Genomic DNA, 21,812 nt, shown 5'->3' on the forward strand with positions numbered 1-21,812 from the left:
AAAGGCTTTAATTAAACTTGGAACAAGGTGCCGAGAAGGTTTTTTTTTTATAATTACTATTAGACAATTACAGATTTAGCAACTGAACACTTAGGAGGAGGGGGGATTGGGGGAGCTGATTGGAAATGTGGGGGCAAACCCTGCAATATGGCCCCTCTTAGCCCCCTGTAGATGCTTTTAATGCTTTTAAAGAGCGTGATGCAGGCGGCTGCATTAACAAAGCGTCCATGCAAACGTTTCATCACCCTCACGTTATTGTGTTTACAATCAAAATGCTTTGTCAGTCTGAATGAATTCAAACTGAATGTATCCGTAATTTGGGGTCATTTTGGAAGTGCAGGGTACAGGACACGCTGCGGGGTGACGGGGTAGTCGTGACATGCAGCTCCGGTCTTTCATGCAGGGCGGAGGGCAGATTTCCGACCGTCCGTGAAGCGGCTTGCTGCTTCAGTCCTTACGTGTGCTCCTGCATCATCATCTCAGCTGATCCGAAGGATTCCCTGTGCAGGGAAGCAGACCAGCCCTGCCTGTGTGCTCTCCTCTGCACGGCACCATGGATTTTAACGTGAAAAAACTGGCTTCTGATGCGGGGGTCTTCTTCACCAGGGCGGTACAGGTGAGTCATTTACCGGTAATAACCTCCAGGAATATGTGGACGGATTCACCGCCACGCTGGTGCAGCTAGATCCTGCATGGATAAAAAAAAAATAGCCGTGGGCCATGATGCTTGAATTAGCCGTAGCTCCAACACAGACAGAGCAGATAGTGTCCAACGCAGAGACCACAGTGATACAGCTGGTGTGTGTGGACGTCTGTCGAGCGCACGACCAGCGCTGTAATCCGATAAACGTTTGTCAAACCTTGATCCATTATTGATGGCTGTGATCCAGCGTATCCGTGTAACATCAGCACATCCTGCTCCCCTTCAAGTCCTCAACAAGTAAGAGCTCTTCCCTGTACGATGGGTTTGCTATTTCTCCTCCTGGATGGATGAAACCACACCAAACCTCATTCAACAACTTGCTATTTAAAGATCCACTTCTAGTAGACTGCAAACTGGGTTCAGTAAGAGTTCTGCATCCTCCTAATAAACATGGATGTTTAATGTGAAGATCTCAGAGCAGATGCTGTATAAACCTTACAGGTGATCAGTCATCTACATGCACTGACTTTACATTAGGTCCTGCATTCAGAATGTGACGTAAGTAGCCTACAGTACCAGTCAGTACCAGTACAGTACCAGTACAGTACCAGTACAAAAGTATTTGTTATTTGTTATAATTTGTTATAAAATGTGATCGGATCTGAGTTTTAACAAATGCAATCTGCCTAAAGTAAATTCAGATCTTTCATGTCTTCATTGAGAACAACCATAACCACAACCATAACAGTGCAAGTGGAAAAAGTAGAAATTCACCAGTCTACAGTTAGGCAAGCAGTTTCCAAATGGAGACACTTTGGGACTGTGGCTACTCTACCAAGAAGTGGGCGGCCAGTCGAATTAGCAAAATGGTAAATAGTCTGCACCTATATAGTTCTTTTCTACCTTACTGGTACTCAAAGCACTTTTACATTGCTTCTCATTCATCAACCCAGCACACTTACCCCTGACTCACAGGGGGTAACTTGGGGTTCCGTATCTTGACATTTTGACATCGCTCAGCGCTTGATAGTCCAGGACTGGAATTTCCTACAAGTCTACCTGAGCCTCCAATAACTAGCTGGACTCCACATTAACTTAAAGACATTAGCTGTTATACTGGACTGCCTGCTGCCTAACACACAGCATGTAATCACCCATATGAGGATGGGTTCCCTGTTGAGTCTGGTTCCTCTCAAGGTTTCTTCCTGTTGTCTTCTCAGGGAGTTTTTCCTTGCCACCGTCGCCCTCGGCTTGCTCATCAGGGACAGTGTGATTATTATGATTCATACACATTCACTGATCATGTAAACATTAGGTTCAATACTTACAGTACGTAAATAAATGTACCTTTCCCTAAATGTACCCTACCCCTATGAGTGCTACTGTGATAAATTGGACATGTTGTCCAGCCTGTATTTGTTTCCTCCAAATACACTCCTCTCCAAAAGTATGTAGTGTGTAGACTTAAAACATCTGGGTTTGACTGAGAGATGAACAACATTTCAGCTTTTATTTCCAGGTGTTAATCTGGTTGTGGATCAGATAAACACCTTGGAAGACCCATTGACCTCATCACCTTTCACTGCAGCTTATTTCAGTTGTTGTTTGTTCTGAGTGGTTATTCCTTTCAGTCTCCTTTTTAGCAGGTACAATGCTCTTTAGGGTCTTTTTAAGTCTGGAGACTGACCTGGCCAGTCTAAAACCCTCGATGAACTCCTTTGTTGTTTTGGCAGTGTGTTTTGGGTCATTATCTGGCTGTATAATGAAGGATCTCCCAATCAGTACGGTTGCATCCCTTTTTAAAATGGCAGACAAAATGTTTCAATAGACTCATGAGATCATTTTGCTGCTGCCATCATGTGTTAGATCATCAATTAAGATTATTGAGCCAGTCCCAGAAGAAGCCATGCAGCCCAAGACATGACTTTACCTTCACTGTGTTTCACAAATGAGCTGTACACATGGATAGAATTGTTAATAACCTTCTGTTAAAGAAAGAAAAACCCACATAGACATAGCTTTTGAGTTGCGGTTCAACAGAAGGTGTTTTTAAAAAACAAACTAATGAAACTGGCAAGAACTGGAACTGGAGTTCTGTTTTTGAAAGTTGAGAGTGAGACAGCTGAGTGTGCAGAGGTGGGTAGATCGTTCCACCACTGTGGAACTACAGAGCTGAAATGTTTTGCCTGGGATTTTTTAAGGTGAGGTTAGGGGACCACAAGTCGTTCACTTGCAGAGTGCAGAAGGATTGTAGACCTGGATGAGGGAGTTCAGATAAGCTGCTGCTGTTGAGTTGACCACTTTGTAAGCATTGGTCAGGACTTTGAACCTGATGCAGGCAGCTACAGGAAGACAGTGCAGAGATCTTATAAGTGATGCAATTAATTATGCAGATTCTGACATCGTTCAGGTCTGATTGTTCCCTCAAATGGCCATTACATATTCCCTTTAACCCTGACAGTCCACACATCTAGTATCTGACAGGCTATAATAAAGAAAAAAGAAATGTGGTGTTGTTGAGACAGCTGCAACTTTACTGGTCAGATCTGAAAAAGATCAACAAGTAATAATATCTGTCACCTGATCAGGAAATGTTTGCACCACTTCAAATCTGTCTCCTGGGGAAAACCTCACATAGCAACTAAACCAGTTCTGCTGTAGTTTCATTAACGTCATGTGAATTATAAACTAACAGAGGCGACAGTGGATCAGTTCTTCCCCAGGGGTTGGTGGTTTGATTCCTAATGCAAAATTACAGTTTTGCACAAAATAACACTATATTAAATGTCTTAATACAAGTATGGTTCACTGTGATCCAGAGCAGGTTAAACCTCCTTGGAAAACAAAATTTAGCAGTTCCTTCCAGTCTTTCACTCTTGTATTGTTAATAGCTTGTTGCCTTTAAAGAACGACAGCTCAATATCTTATGTTTCCTTAACCTTTCACCTTGCAGCAGTGATGTAAAAGTGTACTCTAAGGTGTATTGTAAGGTGTAAGAGAGAGCACATTCATCAACTTAGTCTAGTTTAAGTCTAGTCTTAAATGTAGAGAGGGTGTCTGCCTCCAGAACCTGAACTGGGAGCTGGTTCCACAGGAGAGGAGCTTGATAGCTAAAGGCTCTGCCTCCCATTCTACATTTGAAAACTCTAGGAACCACAAGTAAACTTAAATGAGGAGAAGAATTTATATCAATCAATAAATTTAATTCTGAATTTTACAGGGAGCCAATGGAGAGAAGCTAACGTAGAATGTGTTTAGACATAGTGTCTCTGAGATTTTTAGGCCCAAACTAAATAACCTCTGTCTTGTCTTGATTCAGGAGAAGGAAATTGGAGGACATCCAGGCCTTTATGTCTTTTAAGCAGCTTGAAGTTTGATTAATTGATTAATTTCTTCTGGATTGAAGTAAAGTTTAGTACAGTCAATTCAAATGTTTTAAAAATGGTCAGATAAAAGAGGGTTTTGGGGAAAAACTTTTAAATGCTCAATTTCAACACTGTATGTCAGAACAAGATGATCAAGGGTTTGATTAAAACAGTGAGTGGGTTTATTTACATTTTGAGTAAAGCCAATGGAGCCTAATAGTCATGGCTGTGGCCTAATAGGTAGAGCAGTTGTCTGCCAATCGTGGTTCGATTCCCAGCTCCTCCTGTCGCATGTCAAAGTGTCCTTGGGCAAGATACTGAACCCCAAGTTGCCCCAGGTGAGTGAGATCAGCTGCATAGCAGCTCTGCCATCTTTGTGTGTGAGTGTGTGTGAATGGGTGAATGAGGCGCAGTGTAAAAGTGCTTTGAGTACCAGTAAGGTAGAAAAGCGCTATATAAGTGCAGAACATTTACCATTTAATAGTGTACATACTGACATGTAGCACATATGTACAGTATATCTTGTTCACAGTCACAGTTCACAGTTATGTTCCTGCCATGTGTGCACTTGACTTGTCTCCTAGTTCACAGAGGAGAAACTGGGCCAGGCTGAGAAGACAGAACTGGATCCTCACTTGGAGAATCTGATCGTTCGGGCCGATAGCACCAAGAACTGGACGGAAAAGATCTTGAGACAAACGGAGGTTCTCCTGCAGCCTAACCCGAGTAAGTCCCGCTCAGTCTGGAAACAAAGCTCTTATTCAAAAGTTACATCTTGTCACAGCTTCACTCATTATTTAGTTCACGATCTCAGAACCAATAAATGGTGTTTAAGGATTTCTAATGAGTCCAAAGTCACCTCATCACATCATAGTCTGCAACATGAATTTAACAGGAGGCCAGAACTGTTATTTTGAAAGTTGTCAAGGACATATGTGTAGAACTTGTCTCAGTGGACTGAAAATGTGATGTTTTGAACATCATTGTGTATCTCCAACATTAAATTCTCTAACACACTAGAAATTGTCTTAGATCTACGCCAATAGCTTCAGAATGGGGTCTGGTGGTAATATCTAACTTTTATTCTGTGTATTTTCAAACCCTCCATGCTCCAGTGGACCACACTGGTAAGTCTTGGCCTGTGTAATGAAAGACTGTGTGAACTCACTGTCCTCTGCACTGTGTTTCTCATCATCAGTAATGACTACACAAGTGTTGCATACTGCATATATCGATCAGCCACCTAATAGCATTAATGTTGTGGTGGACAGGGGTCAACATGGGCAATTCATTGAGTGATTACTCAGCCACATACTGCTGACTGACGTCCAACATCAGAGTTTTCCATGCTAACGTCTAACCACCACAACAAAGCGACTTACAAGAGTAGACAGGGTAAGCGTAAGGTGGTCCCTTACTGGAGGTAGGATACCGGCTGGCTACTAACCAGTCACATAAATACTGGTTTGTGTGGTGGACTAACCACACTACCACTAAGCACCAAATATCTGGACCTCTGTTGGATTAGGTCAGTCATTTTTAAAGGGGGTGAATATTAATGCAAACACTGATTTCACCTTATATATTTTTATTTACTTTACATCACTTTGACATTAATGAGGTATTTTTCTCAAATGTTTTTGTCAAAGTTGCCAACTTTTATTGACCATGGTTGATTTATAATTTCAATAAAAGGATGAAACATCCAAGGGGGTGAATACTTTTTAAAGGCACTGTATACACAAGACACAAGACTTGGACCTACACAGGAAAACTAGAATAATGGGCTGTGACCACATAATTAATGCTACAAAGCTTCATCGAAGCAAATGTACCTCATTATTACAATATGCAGGAAAGATCTAGGCACCTGTTTTATGTCTCTTCTGATCAGCCTGATCAGAAGTTAAGAGTTTATTTTCAACCGTCCCCTTGAATGTAATTTCTGATGGTTCACGCTTAGGTTGTCATTTGATGTTTGTTGTTAGTTCAGGTATGTTTGGTTTTACCAATGGTCCTTCACCTGTTATCCAGGTGCTCGAATAGAGGAGTTCATCTATGACAAGCTGGACAAGAAGCTTCCCTCCAGGACAACCAATGCAGAGCTGCTGGGCCAGTACATGCTGGAGGCTGCTGATGAATTTGGACCAGGGACGCCATATGGTCAGTGAAGTTGTGACTGTAACTGATATTGCTTCAGTTAATTAGGATCTGCACAACTGCCACTTCTCAGCAAACGTTACAGCACTGGGGAGTGATTCTGAGTCAGCTTCTTCTCTGTTCACAGTATTAAAGTAGTTAACAGGTGCTTAGTGATTTACCCTCTAGAGTTGTCACATAAAGAAAATCTCTGCAGCAGAAACGGGTTCTGTCAAACCACAAGTCTGCCAAACCACAAGTTGTGTAATTTCAATCTGTCTTTTGTACATGTATATGGAACTTTGTTGAACAGGATGTGTATTGTGCCAATTGTAGGCAGCACCCTGGTCACAGTAGGAGAGTACCAGAAGAGATTGGGAGGAGCTGAGCGCGAGTTCCTCCAAACCTCAGCTGTCACCTTCCTCACACCCCTACGCAACTTCCTGGAAGGAGACTGGAGGACTATATCAGTAAGCCTGAGTTACTCATTGTGTTCATATTACCACCACTCAGGTGAAGAGAAGTTTGTTGCCATGGATCATCACTGATATCTCTGTACTTCTTTCTATACTGTGCAGAAAGAGAAGCGACTTCTGGAGAATCGACGGTTGGATCTTGACATCTGCAAAGCACGTCTGAAAAAAGCCAAGCAGGCAGAAGCCAAAGCAGCAGTGAGTTCCACCTCATCTCCGTAGTCATAGTTACTACTACCTCTTCTTCTTCCTGACTCTTCTTTTCTTCTCCTGATCCTCCTGCAGTAGTGTTTGATTCACAGTAACCATGAGATCCATGACTGCTAAACTGTGTAGATAGGTCTTCTCAGGCACTGAGAACTTCCACTTTTCAGGAAGGAGTGTGTACATTGAATAACAAAGTGGTTTCATGCAACATCCACGTTTACTGTGTAATCCAATAGCTGCACAACTGTTTATTAATTTTGGCCACTTGTAGTCAGTAGAAGAGGTTGGATGGTAATCAGATGTGAGTCTGGGAGGCCTGTCATTTAAAGATGACACTGTCTTTACTATCAAAATCCTTATAAACAAGACGACTATGAAGAATCTTCGAAATCTGGTGGTGGCAGAATCTTTTTATTCCAATGTAAAACACTTTGACATTTGGCCTCACAGCTCATATGCTTTAAGTTAAGCAGTGAACTTATTGTGTGTGAACTTCTTCTCCATGACTGAAATGGTTAGAGAAGGCGGCTACAGTTATTCAGTGTCATGTACAGAGCATCCAGAAAGTATTCACACACTTAACTCTTTCCACATTTTGTTTTATTCCAACCTTATTTCAAAATTGATGAAATTCTTTATTTTCCTCAAAATTCTACAAACAATACATAATGACAAAGTGAAAGAAGTTTGTTTGAAATCTTTTAAAAAATGTATTCAATTTATTAAAATTAAAAAACTAAAAATCACATCACACAGTACTTCACAGCCTTTGCTCAATACTTTGTGGAAGTTAATTAGAGCCTCAAGTTATTTTTGAGTATGATGCTACAGTCTTGGGACACCTATTTTTGGCTCCATCAGGTTGGATGGGGAGCGTTGGCGCACAGCCATTTTCAGATCTCTCCAGAGGTGTTCAATCTAGATTGAAGTCTGGGCTCTGGCTGGCTGTAGCTACTCCTTTGTTATCTTGGCTGTGAGTTTAGGGTTGTCGGCCCATTGAAAGATGAACTTCCATTTATGGATGATGGAGGCTACGGTGCTCACTGGGACCTTCAGTGCTGCAGAAATCTTTCTGTACCCTTTTGCAGAACTGTACCTCAATACAATCCTCTCTCGAAGGTCTACAGACAATTCCTTGGACATCATTCAAGATGCAAGATTCAAAAAACTCTATTAATCCCAGAGTGAAATTGTTCTGACCTGCACTATTACCTGTGGGACCTTCTATAGACAGGTGTATGTCTTTCCAAATCATGTCCAATCAACTTAATTTCCCACACACAGGTGGACTCCAAACAAGTTGTGGAAACAGGATGCACCAGAGCTCAATTTTGAGTGTCATGGCAAAGGCTGCGAATACTTTTATGTGATTTTTTTTTTCAATTTTTATTTTTAATAAATATATGTATATAAGTATAAGTATGTGTGTATGTGCAATAGCAAAGACGCATACAGCTTTAACTGTGAGATGAACATTTTCTTGGTCATTCTTTAGACTACCTATCGCAGTATTTTTGTTTTTATTGTATTGTGATGAGTTGGTTCCTTGTCCAGATGACATGGCTACATTGGCCAAACAACCCCTTTCAGATCATCTTAAAAAAGGGTCTGCATAACATTACCATGACTAATTAAACTAAACTAAGATAAGCATCTTAATGATTCCTGCTGACTATAAGACGCTGTACCTGAAGCCACAACACCTTTATAATAGGACAGGGTGCAGTAACACATACTGTAGCACATCCAGATAGAGAAATGTAGAACTGAAAAGTTAACGTGCTTTTCTTTACTGTTGTTACATAATGCATAAAAAATATAGCAGTTAAAGGACTGGCGACATCCACTGAGGACAAATCTTGGAATACTAGTGTCATGAAGGTGGCTAAACTGTGGGATACTACAGTGCTTCATCAACTTCATGAACAAGTTTACTTGTTTTCTTAAAAAACACAGTTAAGTCGGGACTAGATTCATCAACATAATATTGTAATCTGATTACAGATATTAATTACTAACTAAAAGTTATCATGGTGAAGGGATGCAAGTTACCCATTTTAGTTAATATACATTTAGTGGAGTTAATACACCAATTTCTTTGCAGCAGGTATAAATATATGTTGCAGATTATTTCATTTACCCTTAAATACTATGAATACTGTTTCCTCTACACTATCTTTACATTCAAATCTGTTCTAAATGATCTGCACTTGTGTTCCTTATGCTCACTGCATCAACATGTGTTTCTCCTCCCTGCTCTTGCTCGTAGGCTGCACCTGACTTTCAGGAGACAAGGCCTCGAAATTATGTTCTATCTGCCAGTGCATCAGCGGTAAGAGTCTCATGAAAAACGAATGCCACACATGCAGGGCCTGTGTCAGTAAGCAGTAGCTAGGTTAGTAGACATACAGTGGTGCAGACATTTGTCATGTGTTTGATGCCAGAAAAAATCCAAACAGAGAAAATAAAAATTGCTTTTGGCTGAGCGCAGGCATTGCTCATGTGGGAGATGTGTTATTACTTGTGGCAGGTGGTGTTTAGTGTGTTAAATGTGGCAAAGACTTAAATATCCATGTCCCAGTCGGTAAGGTATTGCGGTCACTTTGCCATAAATGATAAGCAATACCTTTTCAAGTAATGCAAAAAAGAAAATGAGTAATGATAAACAGTGGGTGCCCACAATGCAGTTTTTATCTGAAGCCTTCGTTGTGGAATTACTTTATAAAGCTGTGTAGTCAGGTTCAGTCTTTCAATATAATTATATAATATAAGTCGATTTCACAGTTTATTTTTCTTGTGAATTAATATGATCCAAGATATACAATGAAAAAGATGCTTTCTCACAATAGCACACGTTTAACACAGGGGGGCACAGTAGACCAGATGTTTAACAGTCTTTAACTTCTGAATGTAAAAGTCAAGCTCAGCGCCAGCTTTTGGCTCAACCCATCACTGACATAGAGTAGATCTGACATAGAGTAGGTAACTGTCTCCATTTAACATAATCAATGACACACTTACTTAGAGTAAAATGTGGTTTGTAAATCACTCACAACAAAAGTATTATTTAACAGAAACACCACCACATGTTTAGGGCCAGAGGCACAACTAATGCTAATGTATCCTATCATTTTCCTCTATATGTATCATAACCACATTGTATTATACCTGTAATTGCATTATCACATCTTCACAGCCAGTCATAATCATTATTGATGTCATTGCACTGCAGTGTCGATACCACCTCTGTCATCGTTTAGTTTACATGCCAACATGTATGTGTCCACAGTGCAAAGAGATGTAAGTGTGTGAGAGAGTGGTGTAACCAGAGCATCTACAGTGTGTCTGTTTTCACAGTTTGATACTGAGGTTACATAGATGACAGTGATACATGACTTCTTTTTTTCTCTTCAAATGCTTCTTCTCTCAGCTGCTAAGTGAGGAAGTGGACAAAGTAAGTACCGCAACCAGTGGATCGAGTGGATGCTGCTCTGTGTTTGAGTCTAACGGCCAGGTTAATACGTTCCTTCATTTTCATTGTGTTTTGATTTTCACATGCAGGCAGAGCATGAGCTCCGTGTGGCCCAGGTGGAATTTGACAGGCAAGCTGAGGTCACCAGACTGCTCCTGGAAGGCATCAGCAGCACACATGTGAGTCCATTAGAGCCCTTTTGTGATTACGCAGTGACATTATTCAGAGTTGACAGAACATCCTGTATAGAGGAGTTATGTAGTGGAGACAGAGAATGATTCACTGTATTGTTCAAAAATTATACAGTGATTCACAGAATTACTCAGGATTACTGAACACAGCTCTCATGACTCCAAACAACTGGACACACCTATGGTGAACTCTCACACACTTATCTACTAGTTGTTAATATACTGCCAGTTAGTTGTGCAACGTAACTATGTACAGTACCTATACTTAAGTAGGACATCAGTACATTTCATTATATCCCTCCCCACTGAGGGTAAAAGATAACAGATTATTAATTAATAATTAATAATATTGTGCAAACAATTGATAATCAAATAAAAATGTACTCCTTACTTAACACAATTGAAGCTTTAATACTGAGACATGGGCATGTTTACACAGTGTTCCACAGTTTCGCTCTTACAACACTTTCACTTTTCAACTCTCTTTAAAATGAAAAAATCACTGAGGTGCACATTTAGTATGTAACTGAAACTGATTTTATCTGCTGAAATCTCTCCAAAAGCTGTCTACAGTCCTTCCTCTGTGAAAAAATGTATTCGACAGCAGCATTTTAAAATCAAAATTCTAATTAATAGATGGATTAATTGATTAATGGATTTTGGCTTTGATCACTTCCACTGAAATGGCTTTAGGAAGTGCTCACTCTATGACCAGTAGAGAGCTAAAGTCATTGCATCACATCCTGACTAACTTGTGTTCCACTAGTCTCAGCAACTCAGTGCAATATCCAAATTAAGCATACAGTACTTTCATTGTTCTTTGTTATAAAGCAAAAGTGTGTTCCTCAGGGTTTCAAGGATATCGATTGCAATTAAACAGAACCCCTTTCCATGTCCATATAGACACCTGACTACAGCTTTAACCCATAAGAACCCAGTCAAATTTCTACTAAAAGGAAGATTATGTGGCATATGAAACAAATGCCATGTGGTATTGATGACCCCTGATCAAAAGGAGTATACAGCACCCTAATTACACCTAGGTGAAAACACATACTTCACTTGTTGTCCAGCACAACAAGGCATCTAGTGCTCCATGTTGCGTGCTACACTGCCGGACAGGTCACAGTTTAAATAAAAAAATAATAAAAATTGAATTAATTTTAAGGAATAACATTAAATTAATCTACTGTATCATCCGCTCTTCACTTATCCACATATTATGTAAGCTCATCTGTCAGAGTATAACTTATTCAACATACATTCACAGTTATGTGACAGATGTCACGTACAGTTCAAGACTTCCAGGTGGAATTTACACTAATGCCTGGTGCACAGAACAACTTAACAACCCTGGCAGCTGCAATGGTGAGGACCAACACCCACTAAGATTGTGAGAACACTGCTTTCTTTAAGTCACCAATGCTGCTGGGCTAAACAGCATGATTCAATTACTGAAGCTCCTAACAGCTCACCACAAATATGACTAACACGGTCAAGCTGCAGTGGTTGGCATTTAAAGTAGACACAGAAGTAGAAGAACAGAAGCCCTGGTGAATTCCTTGCTACCATTTACAATACTGACTAGTTTGAAATGAGTGAAAAAGTAAAATAAATATACATAATTTACAATAAATATCATTTTTTTCACATGGCCATTTGTTGAGATATAATTGTATAGATCATTTTCATTACAAAATATTTTGTACAGTCATATATCATGAGATAAGCATTCGACTGAAATGAGAAAATCTGTGTAATCTGTTTTGATGATATTCTGCTGTTGTCTACTTCTGTGTACTGAGGTCATCTATTCCCCTCTCCCCACAGCTGAACCACCTGCGTTGTTTGCAGGACTATGCAGAAGCTCAGGCCACGTACTATGCCCAGTGTCATCACTATATGCAGGACCTTCAGAGGGAGCTCACCAGGTGAGGATTCACTGCTGCTTGTAGCTTCCGATACAACATTAGCACGACAGATGTAGATTACATTATTACAAATAGTGTGCATGACTTAGGCCCAAAGATAGCAGATTAGATTCGATTAGATTCGATTATTTCCTTTTCCCTTTGTCATTTTGCCTTTTCACTTACTAAATTAAAGATTAGATTTAGTGTTTCCCTGGCACTTTCTCTGTGGCCAATGCAAGGATATGAAGTTTCATCAGCACTGAGCTGGTCCTGAACTTAACACTGATGCAATATAGGGCTGGAATGAGCACTCTGATGCAAACCAGCACAAGATGCCAACCCCAGTGTGATTCACTTTTATTTGAAACAAACATTTAGTGCCTCGTTCTGAATGGAGGACATTACAGGATTACAGGACAGGATTACCTCAAGTAAATTCAGAGGAAGAAGAAAGTGGACATGTCTGTCACAGAATTGCTTATTAACTTATTAACACAACAGTGCAGCTGAGGCTCAGGAGGATATATAGAAGACCCCCTCAACACCCATGAAGAAGCTCATGAAAATCTCCTGGGAGAATACAGACGTAAAAATACACTAGAATTTAGAGGCTCGCTGAGAGTTTACTATCAAAACTCTGGGGACACCACAAACAAAATTGGACGTCTCAACAGGACTTTAAAGGGCTCACTATATTTTTGAAATAGTTGCAGTCCAACTACAGACTTGAAACATTAACTCTGTATTTGAAACATAAGCTCAGTTATATAGTGATTTCTTTGTTGTCATTAGCTTTGACACAGAAAAGGCTTTTTATTCAGGTGTTTTGGTAAAAGTTTGTGTTCCAATGTTTTGGCTCCGGAAATCTCCTACTGCTGGAATCTAAGTCTAACGGAAACTGTAACAAGGTTGCCATCAACCTTGCCATCCCTTAAACCTTACCTTCTTCACATTATTCACAGTCTCTCTTCACCAGCATCCCCACTACAGATGCATTAGCATCTGTGCAGAGAAGACTGGAAGAACACAGCTCCCTCAGCACCAGAACCAACCTCAGCCCAGACCAGATCTGTCTGCTCCTGGACCTGTGTCTCAACACCACATACTTCACTGACAGAGGTGACTTGTACCAACAGAGACACGGCTGTCCCATTGTAGCAAACTTATACATGGAAGAGGTAAAGAAGAAAGCTCTCAACTTTTTCCCAGGGATGACACCGACCAACTGGTTCAGATATGTGGATGACATCTAGGTGAAGATCAAGACCCAGGAGGTGCAATCTATTACAGACCACATTAACTCAGTGGACACCAACATCAGTTTCATGTACATCCCAAAGACCGGACTCCAAAACACAAAATGAGCAGTATAGTGTATTCGGTCCAGTGCAGTGAAGAATGCTCTGAGCTGTACATTGGAGAAACCAAACAGCCGCTACACAGGAGGATGGCACAGCACAGGAGGAGTAACACCTCAGGACCTGAATCAGCTGTGTACCTTCATCTTAAGGAGAAAGGACACTCGTTTAAGGACTGTGATGTTCAAATATTGGACAAGTGGTTTGAGAAAGGGGTGAGGGAAGCCTTGCGTGTGCAAATAAACACCCCCTCTCTCAACAGAGGTGGAGGACTTAGACACAACCTGTCTTCTATTTATCATGCTGCCCTTTCATCTATCCCCAAAAAGGCCAGAACCAGTTCACGCCTGCACCAGGTTGGACGCACTTAACAACCCATTTAGGTGTTAAGAGGAGTAGGGCAGAGGTGTGACCATTACATCCCTCACATCCTCCCCATCTTTTTCCTAACGAGCCTATTCAGGCCAAGGGGTGCAGTGAAACCAATCCTGCAGCATAGATTTGTGGTCTCTAACCAACTATCTTCAGACTTAAGAAGCTACTTGGATGAGTAGTGAATCTTTCAACTTAACAAAAGGAAGTCCAGTTGCCATGACTCAACTTTCAGATTATTCACTGAGCTAATGGTGAAAGCAATTAGACAGGCTGCAGAAATAACAGCAATCTTGATGACACAACTCTTTACAGATGTCCTACTTGGCAAAGGCAATATCATATATTAATCATGTAATTACTCACCACATCGAGATTATTACAAAGATGACCATGCCACCGCTAGTGTCTCATTTCCATACTTTGTATGTAGACATACCATTAAAACATTTCAATGAATGGAAGCAAACAATTTAATATGGAAAAGTCACGTCCATGTTGTGCACAACCTGCACAGTTTGGGCCAAAAGAAGAAAGAAACCACTGGTGTACTAATTGACAGACGTCAAACGGGTGGACCAGAGAAGACAACAGCAGTTGATGACAGAAACAATGTGAGCGCCGTAAAGACAGATCCTAAAACAACTGTTAGTGATATCAGTCACAATCTCCTGGGGGCAAGAATGAAAGTATCACAATTTACTGTTTGCCGAAGACTTTATGAACTAAAGTACAGAGGCTACACCAGAAGATGCAAATCACTCATTGGTAAGAAGGACAGGAAGGCCAGACTGGAATTTGCCAAAAAGTAAAGAAATGAGCCACAAAAATTAATACACAAAGATTTATGAACTGATGAGACAAAGATGAACCTTTACCAAAGTGATGGGAAGGTGGAGAAAGTGACATGAGGGCAACAGCAAAATGAACTCAAAAGACATTTTGTGTGCCAATTTAAGGACCAAACAGATTCTTCATCATTCAGCAAGATAATGACCCAAAACACACTGCCAAGACGACAAAGGAGTTCATTAGGGGCAAGAAGTGAAAAGTTTTAGACTGGCCAAGTCAGTCTGAGAGAGGAAACACAACTACAGGAGAGAGAAGACACAAAGTTTATGATGTGCAATGGTGGTATTTGAATAGACAGAGGAGAGAGGAGACAAGCTCAGTGTATCAGTAGAGGTCCCCTAGCAGACTAACCTATAGCAGCATACGTAAGCCTATTTTTAAATGTAGAGAGGGTGTCTGCCTCCAGAACCTGAACTGGGAGCTGGTTCCACAGGAGAGGAGCTTGGTAGCTAAAGGCTCTGCCTCCCATTCTACATTTGGAAACTCTAGGAACCACAAGTAAACCTGCAGTCTGAGAACGGAGAGTTCTGCTTGGAAGATATGGAACTATGAGGTCTTTAAGATAAGATGGAGCCTGATTATTAAGGGATTTATAAGTGAGGAAAAGAATTTTAAATTCAATTCTGGATTTTACAGGGAGCCAATGGAGAGATGCTAACGTAGGAGAAATATGATCTCTCTTACTAATTCCAGTCACAACTCTGGCTGCAGCATTTTGGATTAACTGGAGGTTATTGGGACAAACTATTAATAATGAATTACAATAGTCCAATCTGGAAGTAACAAATGCATGGACTAGTTTTTCAGCATCAGCATCTGTCCTGCATAACTCCTGATGTCACATTTTTCAAATACTTTGATTATAATAGAACTTTAGATCCTTGACATTTTTGATTTTGTGTTTGGGGCTAATTATTACATTAATAGGCTAAATAAAAATGCTAAACTTAACATGTTAAACATCAACATATTTGCTTTCTCGTTCTTAGCATATTAAGATTAGTATTTAGCCAAAAACACAGCTTTAGTAACATTAGTAACATAAAAAATGTGTTCTGTTCAAAAAAGATCTTATCAATGATGACCCAGGAGACATACTGTATATATCACAGATCTATCACATCAGATTTTTTCATCTGATCAGCATATGACAATTTCCAAATCTCAGAATAGATGACTATGAAATAATAATAAAACAAGAATGCAAACATTCAAATCAAAACAAATGTTAGTACAAACAGTTAAATCTATTCGGATTCCACAAAGCCAACTTCAGAATCTGTGTTTATTTGTGTAGGTGGAAGCTGTTTTGTCAGCAACAACAACGTAACCACAGTCCAATAAATTATTATTTATGCATCCATATAATTCCAAATAAACAAACTCCACTTTAACAATTCATATTCTTAACTTTTCTTCCGATCTTCACACAGATGTGCTAATGCCGTCGGTGCTCCCCACTCCTCTGCTGCTGTCTGCCCTAGCCCGGTCTCCTCTGCTTTCTTGCCTGGACAGTCCCCTCCTGGAGGCACAGTTTCCTTCTTGTCCAGCCAAAAGTCTAGCACACTAGCAATGGAGCACACAAAGCTGCCTGTCACCGGCACCAGAAAGGCAAAGGTCCTGTATGACTATGATGCCCATGATGCCAGTGAGCTTTCCCTCTTGGCTGATGAGGTACAGTAGAATATTCAAGACTCACCCCACACTGACATTTCAATTACAGCAGCGTCCAGTGGTGACTCTAGAAAATATTTTAGATGGGGCGGACGGGGAGGTAAAGGATTACAGTAGTTTTCATTATTTTATTTTTATTTTATATTATTTTAACCAGGGGGATCTCATTGAGGTTTGCAATCAAATCCAAATGGCGGCTTGAAGCTTCACACAGTATAATTCAACACAAAAAATGCAGTACAACACTTGACCAGTCTATGTGTTTCTTTGACACCAGCTTTTTCAAAACAGGGTAAAAATTAGGCCTTTTCCAGCCTGCACTTATTAGGAGATAAAATCAAACACCAAATCTAAAGTATATTTTAATGCTGAGCTAATATAAAGCTGAGTTATGATAGGTACAGACAATGTGCATGGTTATCTGATAACGGCAGAACCCCAAATATGTAGGGCATTTAGATGAAAAATAGGGGCCATATGCATAGTAGATGACACCTCAAAATGTACTGCCACAAAAATTAGTGCATCCAAAACATTTTTTACTTTCTTAAAAAAGAAGACTGTAGCATGAAGTTTTCTATGTGTTACCAAAAGGAGTGCACAGCACTCTTTCAAGTACAACTGTAAACACGGTTTATAGAGGTGTCTTATTGATGTGTCATTAAAACAGCCAAAAATTAGTCAGTATCATACACATTCAATTCAATTCAATATTATTTGTATAGCACTTTTAACAATTGTCATTGTCGCAAAGCAGCTTTACACAACCAAAGAAACTATGGGAGTTTACATGAAAAGTGAATGTGTATGAATCATAATAATCAGATTGACTTCACACACATGGCACATGGCTCCAGACCCCATTCTGTGTTTATATTTTACTTCACAGATGTTGGTGCACTGTTTTCTATTGATATCAAGCAAGTGTACAATGGCAACCTGTGGTTTTTATCGTGCCAGTATTTAGTCACAGCAACAATTCAAAAATTGGCTTAATTTGACACAGTGACCATCTTCAAATGAAAATACTGTTTAGTCTGAACCCCATTACATACTAATAGCATCTTTCAGCAACTTTTAAGAGTTTCAAGCTACAGCAGCTGTGGCACTACACAACCACGACAATTTAAATTTTCTTTGATGTTTAGAATCATTGTCCTGCTGCATTACCTAGCTTCTATTGAAGTTCAGCTTGCAAACAGACAGATATGACATTATCATGTTGGATATCTTGATAAACTCTGCAATGGTATGCTGCCCAGTCCATAGGCCGCAAAGTAGCTCCAGATCATAATGATCCCTCCACTATACTTGACTTTTGGGATTAGGTTTTCATGTTGGCTGTTTTCTTTTCACGCCATACTTAGTGTTGCACGTTCTTCCCTATTTATCTACTGTGCAAGACAATTTCCAATGTGTCATGTTCCAGTCTGTGTAATAAAATATTGTGATCTATAGAATTGAATGCAACACTAACAAGATCTAACAAGACGAGTATAGAGAGTAGTCCATTGTCTAATACTAATAGAAGATCATTAGTGACCTTTATCAGTGCTGTTTCTGTACTATAATGTACTCTAAATCCTGACTGGAAATATTTATACAAGTTATTGCTGCACAGGTGGTCACATATTTGCTTAGAAACTACCTTTTTAAAAGATAAAGAGATCTGCCCTTTAGAGATAAAGTACAGCTTGTACTGGAGTAACATTGAAATAACTGCCTTCCTCTGTGTTGGTACATGGCTCTGAAATAAAAGATGGAATCAGTTCCTTAAATTTGTCAACAGCATTTTCACATAAACATCTATTGTAGTGAATCTTATCTGTAGGTTTAGTAAAGTCTGGTACTGTAAATTCAAATGTAATTAAGAAATGGTCAGATAAAAGAGGGTTTTGGGGAAAAACTATTAAATGATCAATTTCAACTCTGTATGTCAGGATAAGATCAAGGGTGTGATTAAAACAGTGAGGTTTAGTGGGTTCATTTACATTTTGGGTAAAACCAATGGAGTCTAACAGTGAATTAAATGCAGTGTTGAGGCAGTTATCAATATCTACATGGATATTAAAGTCACCCACTATAATCACTTTATCCGCATGAAGAACTAATTCAAATAGAAAGTCTGAGAATTCAGTTACAGTTACAATTAAATCAACAACTTTTTTGCCAGACATGACTCACATTAGCTGATGTTGCACATCAGCTAAAACACCTGACTCAAGTTGGTGTTTATTGACATCAGATGTCACAGTTATGTTTTGTTTACTTTTTTCACTCTATATGTTTATTGGGTATGTCCAATAAAGACATAAATGATCATGACTGACTGAGCTCAGAAATATTTTTTATTATTGTTTCTAGTGTAATAGTGTTAGTTGATATTTGTGATTTTGGTGACGATCAGATCACATTTCATGACCAATTTATGCAGAAAAACAGGAAAATACTGTATTGAAAATACAGTAGTACATTCACATTTTCTCATAACTGTATGCTGTAATTATCAGCTAGTGGAATGCTGTGAATAGCCATGCTGCTTCCTGGAGCTTACACTTGTGACCTTCTTCACTCCATTTCCTGCCTATTTGACTTTTTATGTAATCTCGCTTTTAGAAGTGACTGTAAAGATACTAATTGGTAGGAGTGGGTGCAGAAAACAAAGGAGGGAGAACTGGGACAGATGGAACCGGAAGATCAGGAAAATTAGATGCTGGCTTTCACAATATAAAGAGAGATGATTCACCCCCCCAGTAAACATCAGCACATGATCTGCAATATATTCCTTTCATTTTTTGCTTTTTTTGCCACATTTAATTTTAAATGTCATGTTTTGTTTGTTTGTTTGTTTTTCTACAGCTCATTATGGTGTATACTGTACCAGGAATGGACCCTGATTGGTTGATTGGAGAACGGGGAAACGAAAAAGGAAAAGTTCCAGTCACCTACCTTGAATTGTTGAGCTAATGGACCAAGCATCAATTCAGACACGCACACACAAACACATAGATTTTAATCATTTGTAGGGAATTTACATTGACTTACATTAATTTCTAGGAACCTTTACTCTACCCATAACCCTCATCCTAGCCTTAATATTACCCTGACCTTACCTCAACCATAAACCAAGTCGTCATTGCAAAATTATATTATTGACATAACTGTTGCAAGACAGGTTCTAATCCTGACGGTGTGATTAATACAGGTTGCGCACACATACCTACACTCATACGTATAAAAATCTGTTGTCACGTGTGCATTTAGTATTTTTGATTGACGGTTATCTGGAAAACTTATGCAAATATGTCTTCTGGGAATGTTTCTATAAATACAGATGACTAGTGGAAGCTTGTGACTGTTTGAGTAATAGTTTCCTTTGTTGTGGCCATGTGGATCATGCAGACTTCCTCTTATTCCAGTAATTCCAACCCAGAGTGTGATGAGACCACAGTCAAAACTACACCCCCTTATTTCTGTTAACTGTGCAGTTTAGTAGTTTTGAGTTTAGACTTAAACATAAGTCATATGTTAAATCTTACATGTAGTTTTTAGCAAAACAGCAAAAAATGCTAAAATAACTGCTGATTTATAAGAATCTGGGAAACAGAGAATTTACAATAGGTCTACACCCCTTTTTAAAAATCAAAAGCTTGATTTGAAACTTAGATAGAAACTTTACATTTTAATCACAGGACTGTCTGATCATATGACTGCTCATGTTTTTTGATCTCCCTCTAAAGGACTTCTTTTTAGTGATGCCTTCATGTTTTTAGATCTTTGTGAATTAATGTGAATACAGTTATTGTTAAAAAAAATACCCTATGTGTTATCATTGGAATAATATTTCTCAGGTTAATGACTGTAAGATTCTCTAATTGTGACAACAAAATTTATTGTTGTACCATAATCCTCAGAAAACTGAGAGAACTGAAATGCAGAACTGAAATGCAGAACTGAAATGCAGAACTTCATCGGAAACGTCAGCATTTTAATTGTGTAGTAATGCTATTGTTTGGCTGTTCGATTGTAAAATAACCTCAAAACACTTAAAGTTTGTGATCATGTTTTATCGTTATTATGTTTTATTGTTTAGTTCCAAATTTAATGTGAATTTCGGAAATAAAGAAACATAATAAACATACTCCAACTCCTGTATATGATTTGTTTGAAAAAACAAGTCTTTTTTCAAGTCAGAAAAAACCCGACTTGATTAAGTCAGGTTTTTTCTAAACCTGAAAAAAATAGGCATCTAGCGAAGGTCCCAGGATAGCTGGTGAACTTAGAGGGCTAACAGACAACAAAATGCCGCACTGTTACTTTATTCTACAGTAGTGAACATCAACCACCATGTTTCCACAGCATTACATGCAATTGTCACATGTGAAAAGTAAGATATACTAATCACTAATCAACCTGTGAGATGATACAGAGGAGAGGTCAATTTGGTGCATGTCAGTCAGCGCAATACCAGAGCATGTGTGTGCTCAGCTCTACAGCAACATTTTAATGTGAAAAAGCTCTTCAGATACACAGACGTGGCTAGAGGTGTCATTATTTGGTTCCTTAGGAACATCACCCTGCTTAGCAGTAATTCTCCTCCTTTTCTGCTCAGAAAACTCTGTTCTTCCCCTTATGCTGTACTTTTTCCAGCCTATTTGTTTCATGGCATGTGAAATATATACAGGTGTCAGGAAAGCATGTTGTTTAATGGAGGTGAGAGGTAACATAGCTCCATGGAAGCCACTGCACTAAATGTTTGCAACTTTCTGTGATCAGATCAGATGATGCAAAAAGCTGGTGAAATTTAGAGAAATGACTGTGTAACCAACAACAAATCATTTGAAGTGCTTATTTAGATGACTTACCTCACCAGTGATAGTGCAACTGTGATTCACAGCTGTGTGTAATGTTGTAAGCCAAAGGGAATCCCCACTGTGCTCTCACATGTCAGTATGCTAATAATAGAACTAGAGTAGACCGTAGAATAGGGTATGTGGGATCACTGACATGGATATTTCCAGAGGATGATACTTAATGTTTGTAGGAGCCACTGATGTTTCAGAGCCACCCTTAGTACTAACTCTATATTTTTAGCTTTATTAGATTAAGCTTTAGCAATCAAGTAAGTATCTCTGTACACTGGAGTCACCTCC

At 39.3% G+C, this 21,812-nt stretch overlaps 1 protein-coding gene across 2 annotated transcripts; it reads left to right on the forward strand.

The window, feature by feature from the left end:
- Positions 1-478: 478 nt before the first annotated feature.
- Positions 479-20,745, forward strand: sh3glb2b (SH3-domain GRB2-like endophilin B2b). Of its 2 annotated transcripts, XM_026338883.1 has the most exons (12): positions 479-616; positions 4,593-4,734; positions 5,124-5,135; positions 6,043-6,171; positions 6,484-6,617; positions 6,726-6,818; positions 9,097-9,159; positions 10,258-10,281; positions 10,389-10,478; positions 12,321-12,421; positions 16,419-16,659; positions 19,519-20,745. In XM_026338883.1, the coding sequence occupies exons 1-12, from the start codon at positions 554-556 to the stop codon at positions 19,624-19,626; spliced, it is 1,200 nt and encodes a 399-aa protein (XP_026194668.1). In that variant the 5' UTR covers positions 479-553; the 3' UTR covers positions 19,627-20,745. The 2 variants fall into 2 exon arrangements, with proteins under 2 accessions (XP_026194668.1, XP_026194669.1); XM_026338884.1 differs by lacking the exon at positions 5,124-5,135.
- Positions 20,746-21,812: the final 1,067 nt, after the last annotated feature.

This window comes from Anabas testudineus, chromosome 22 (genome assembly GCF_900324465.2).
Source record: "Anabas testudineus chromosome 22, fAnaTes1.2, whole genome shotgun sequence".
In the NCBI taxonomy this organism is placed as follows: Eukaryota; Metazoa; Chordata; class Actinopteri; order Anabantiformes; family Anabantidae; genus Anabas; species Anabas testudineus.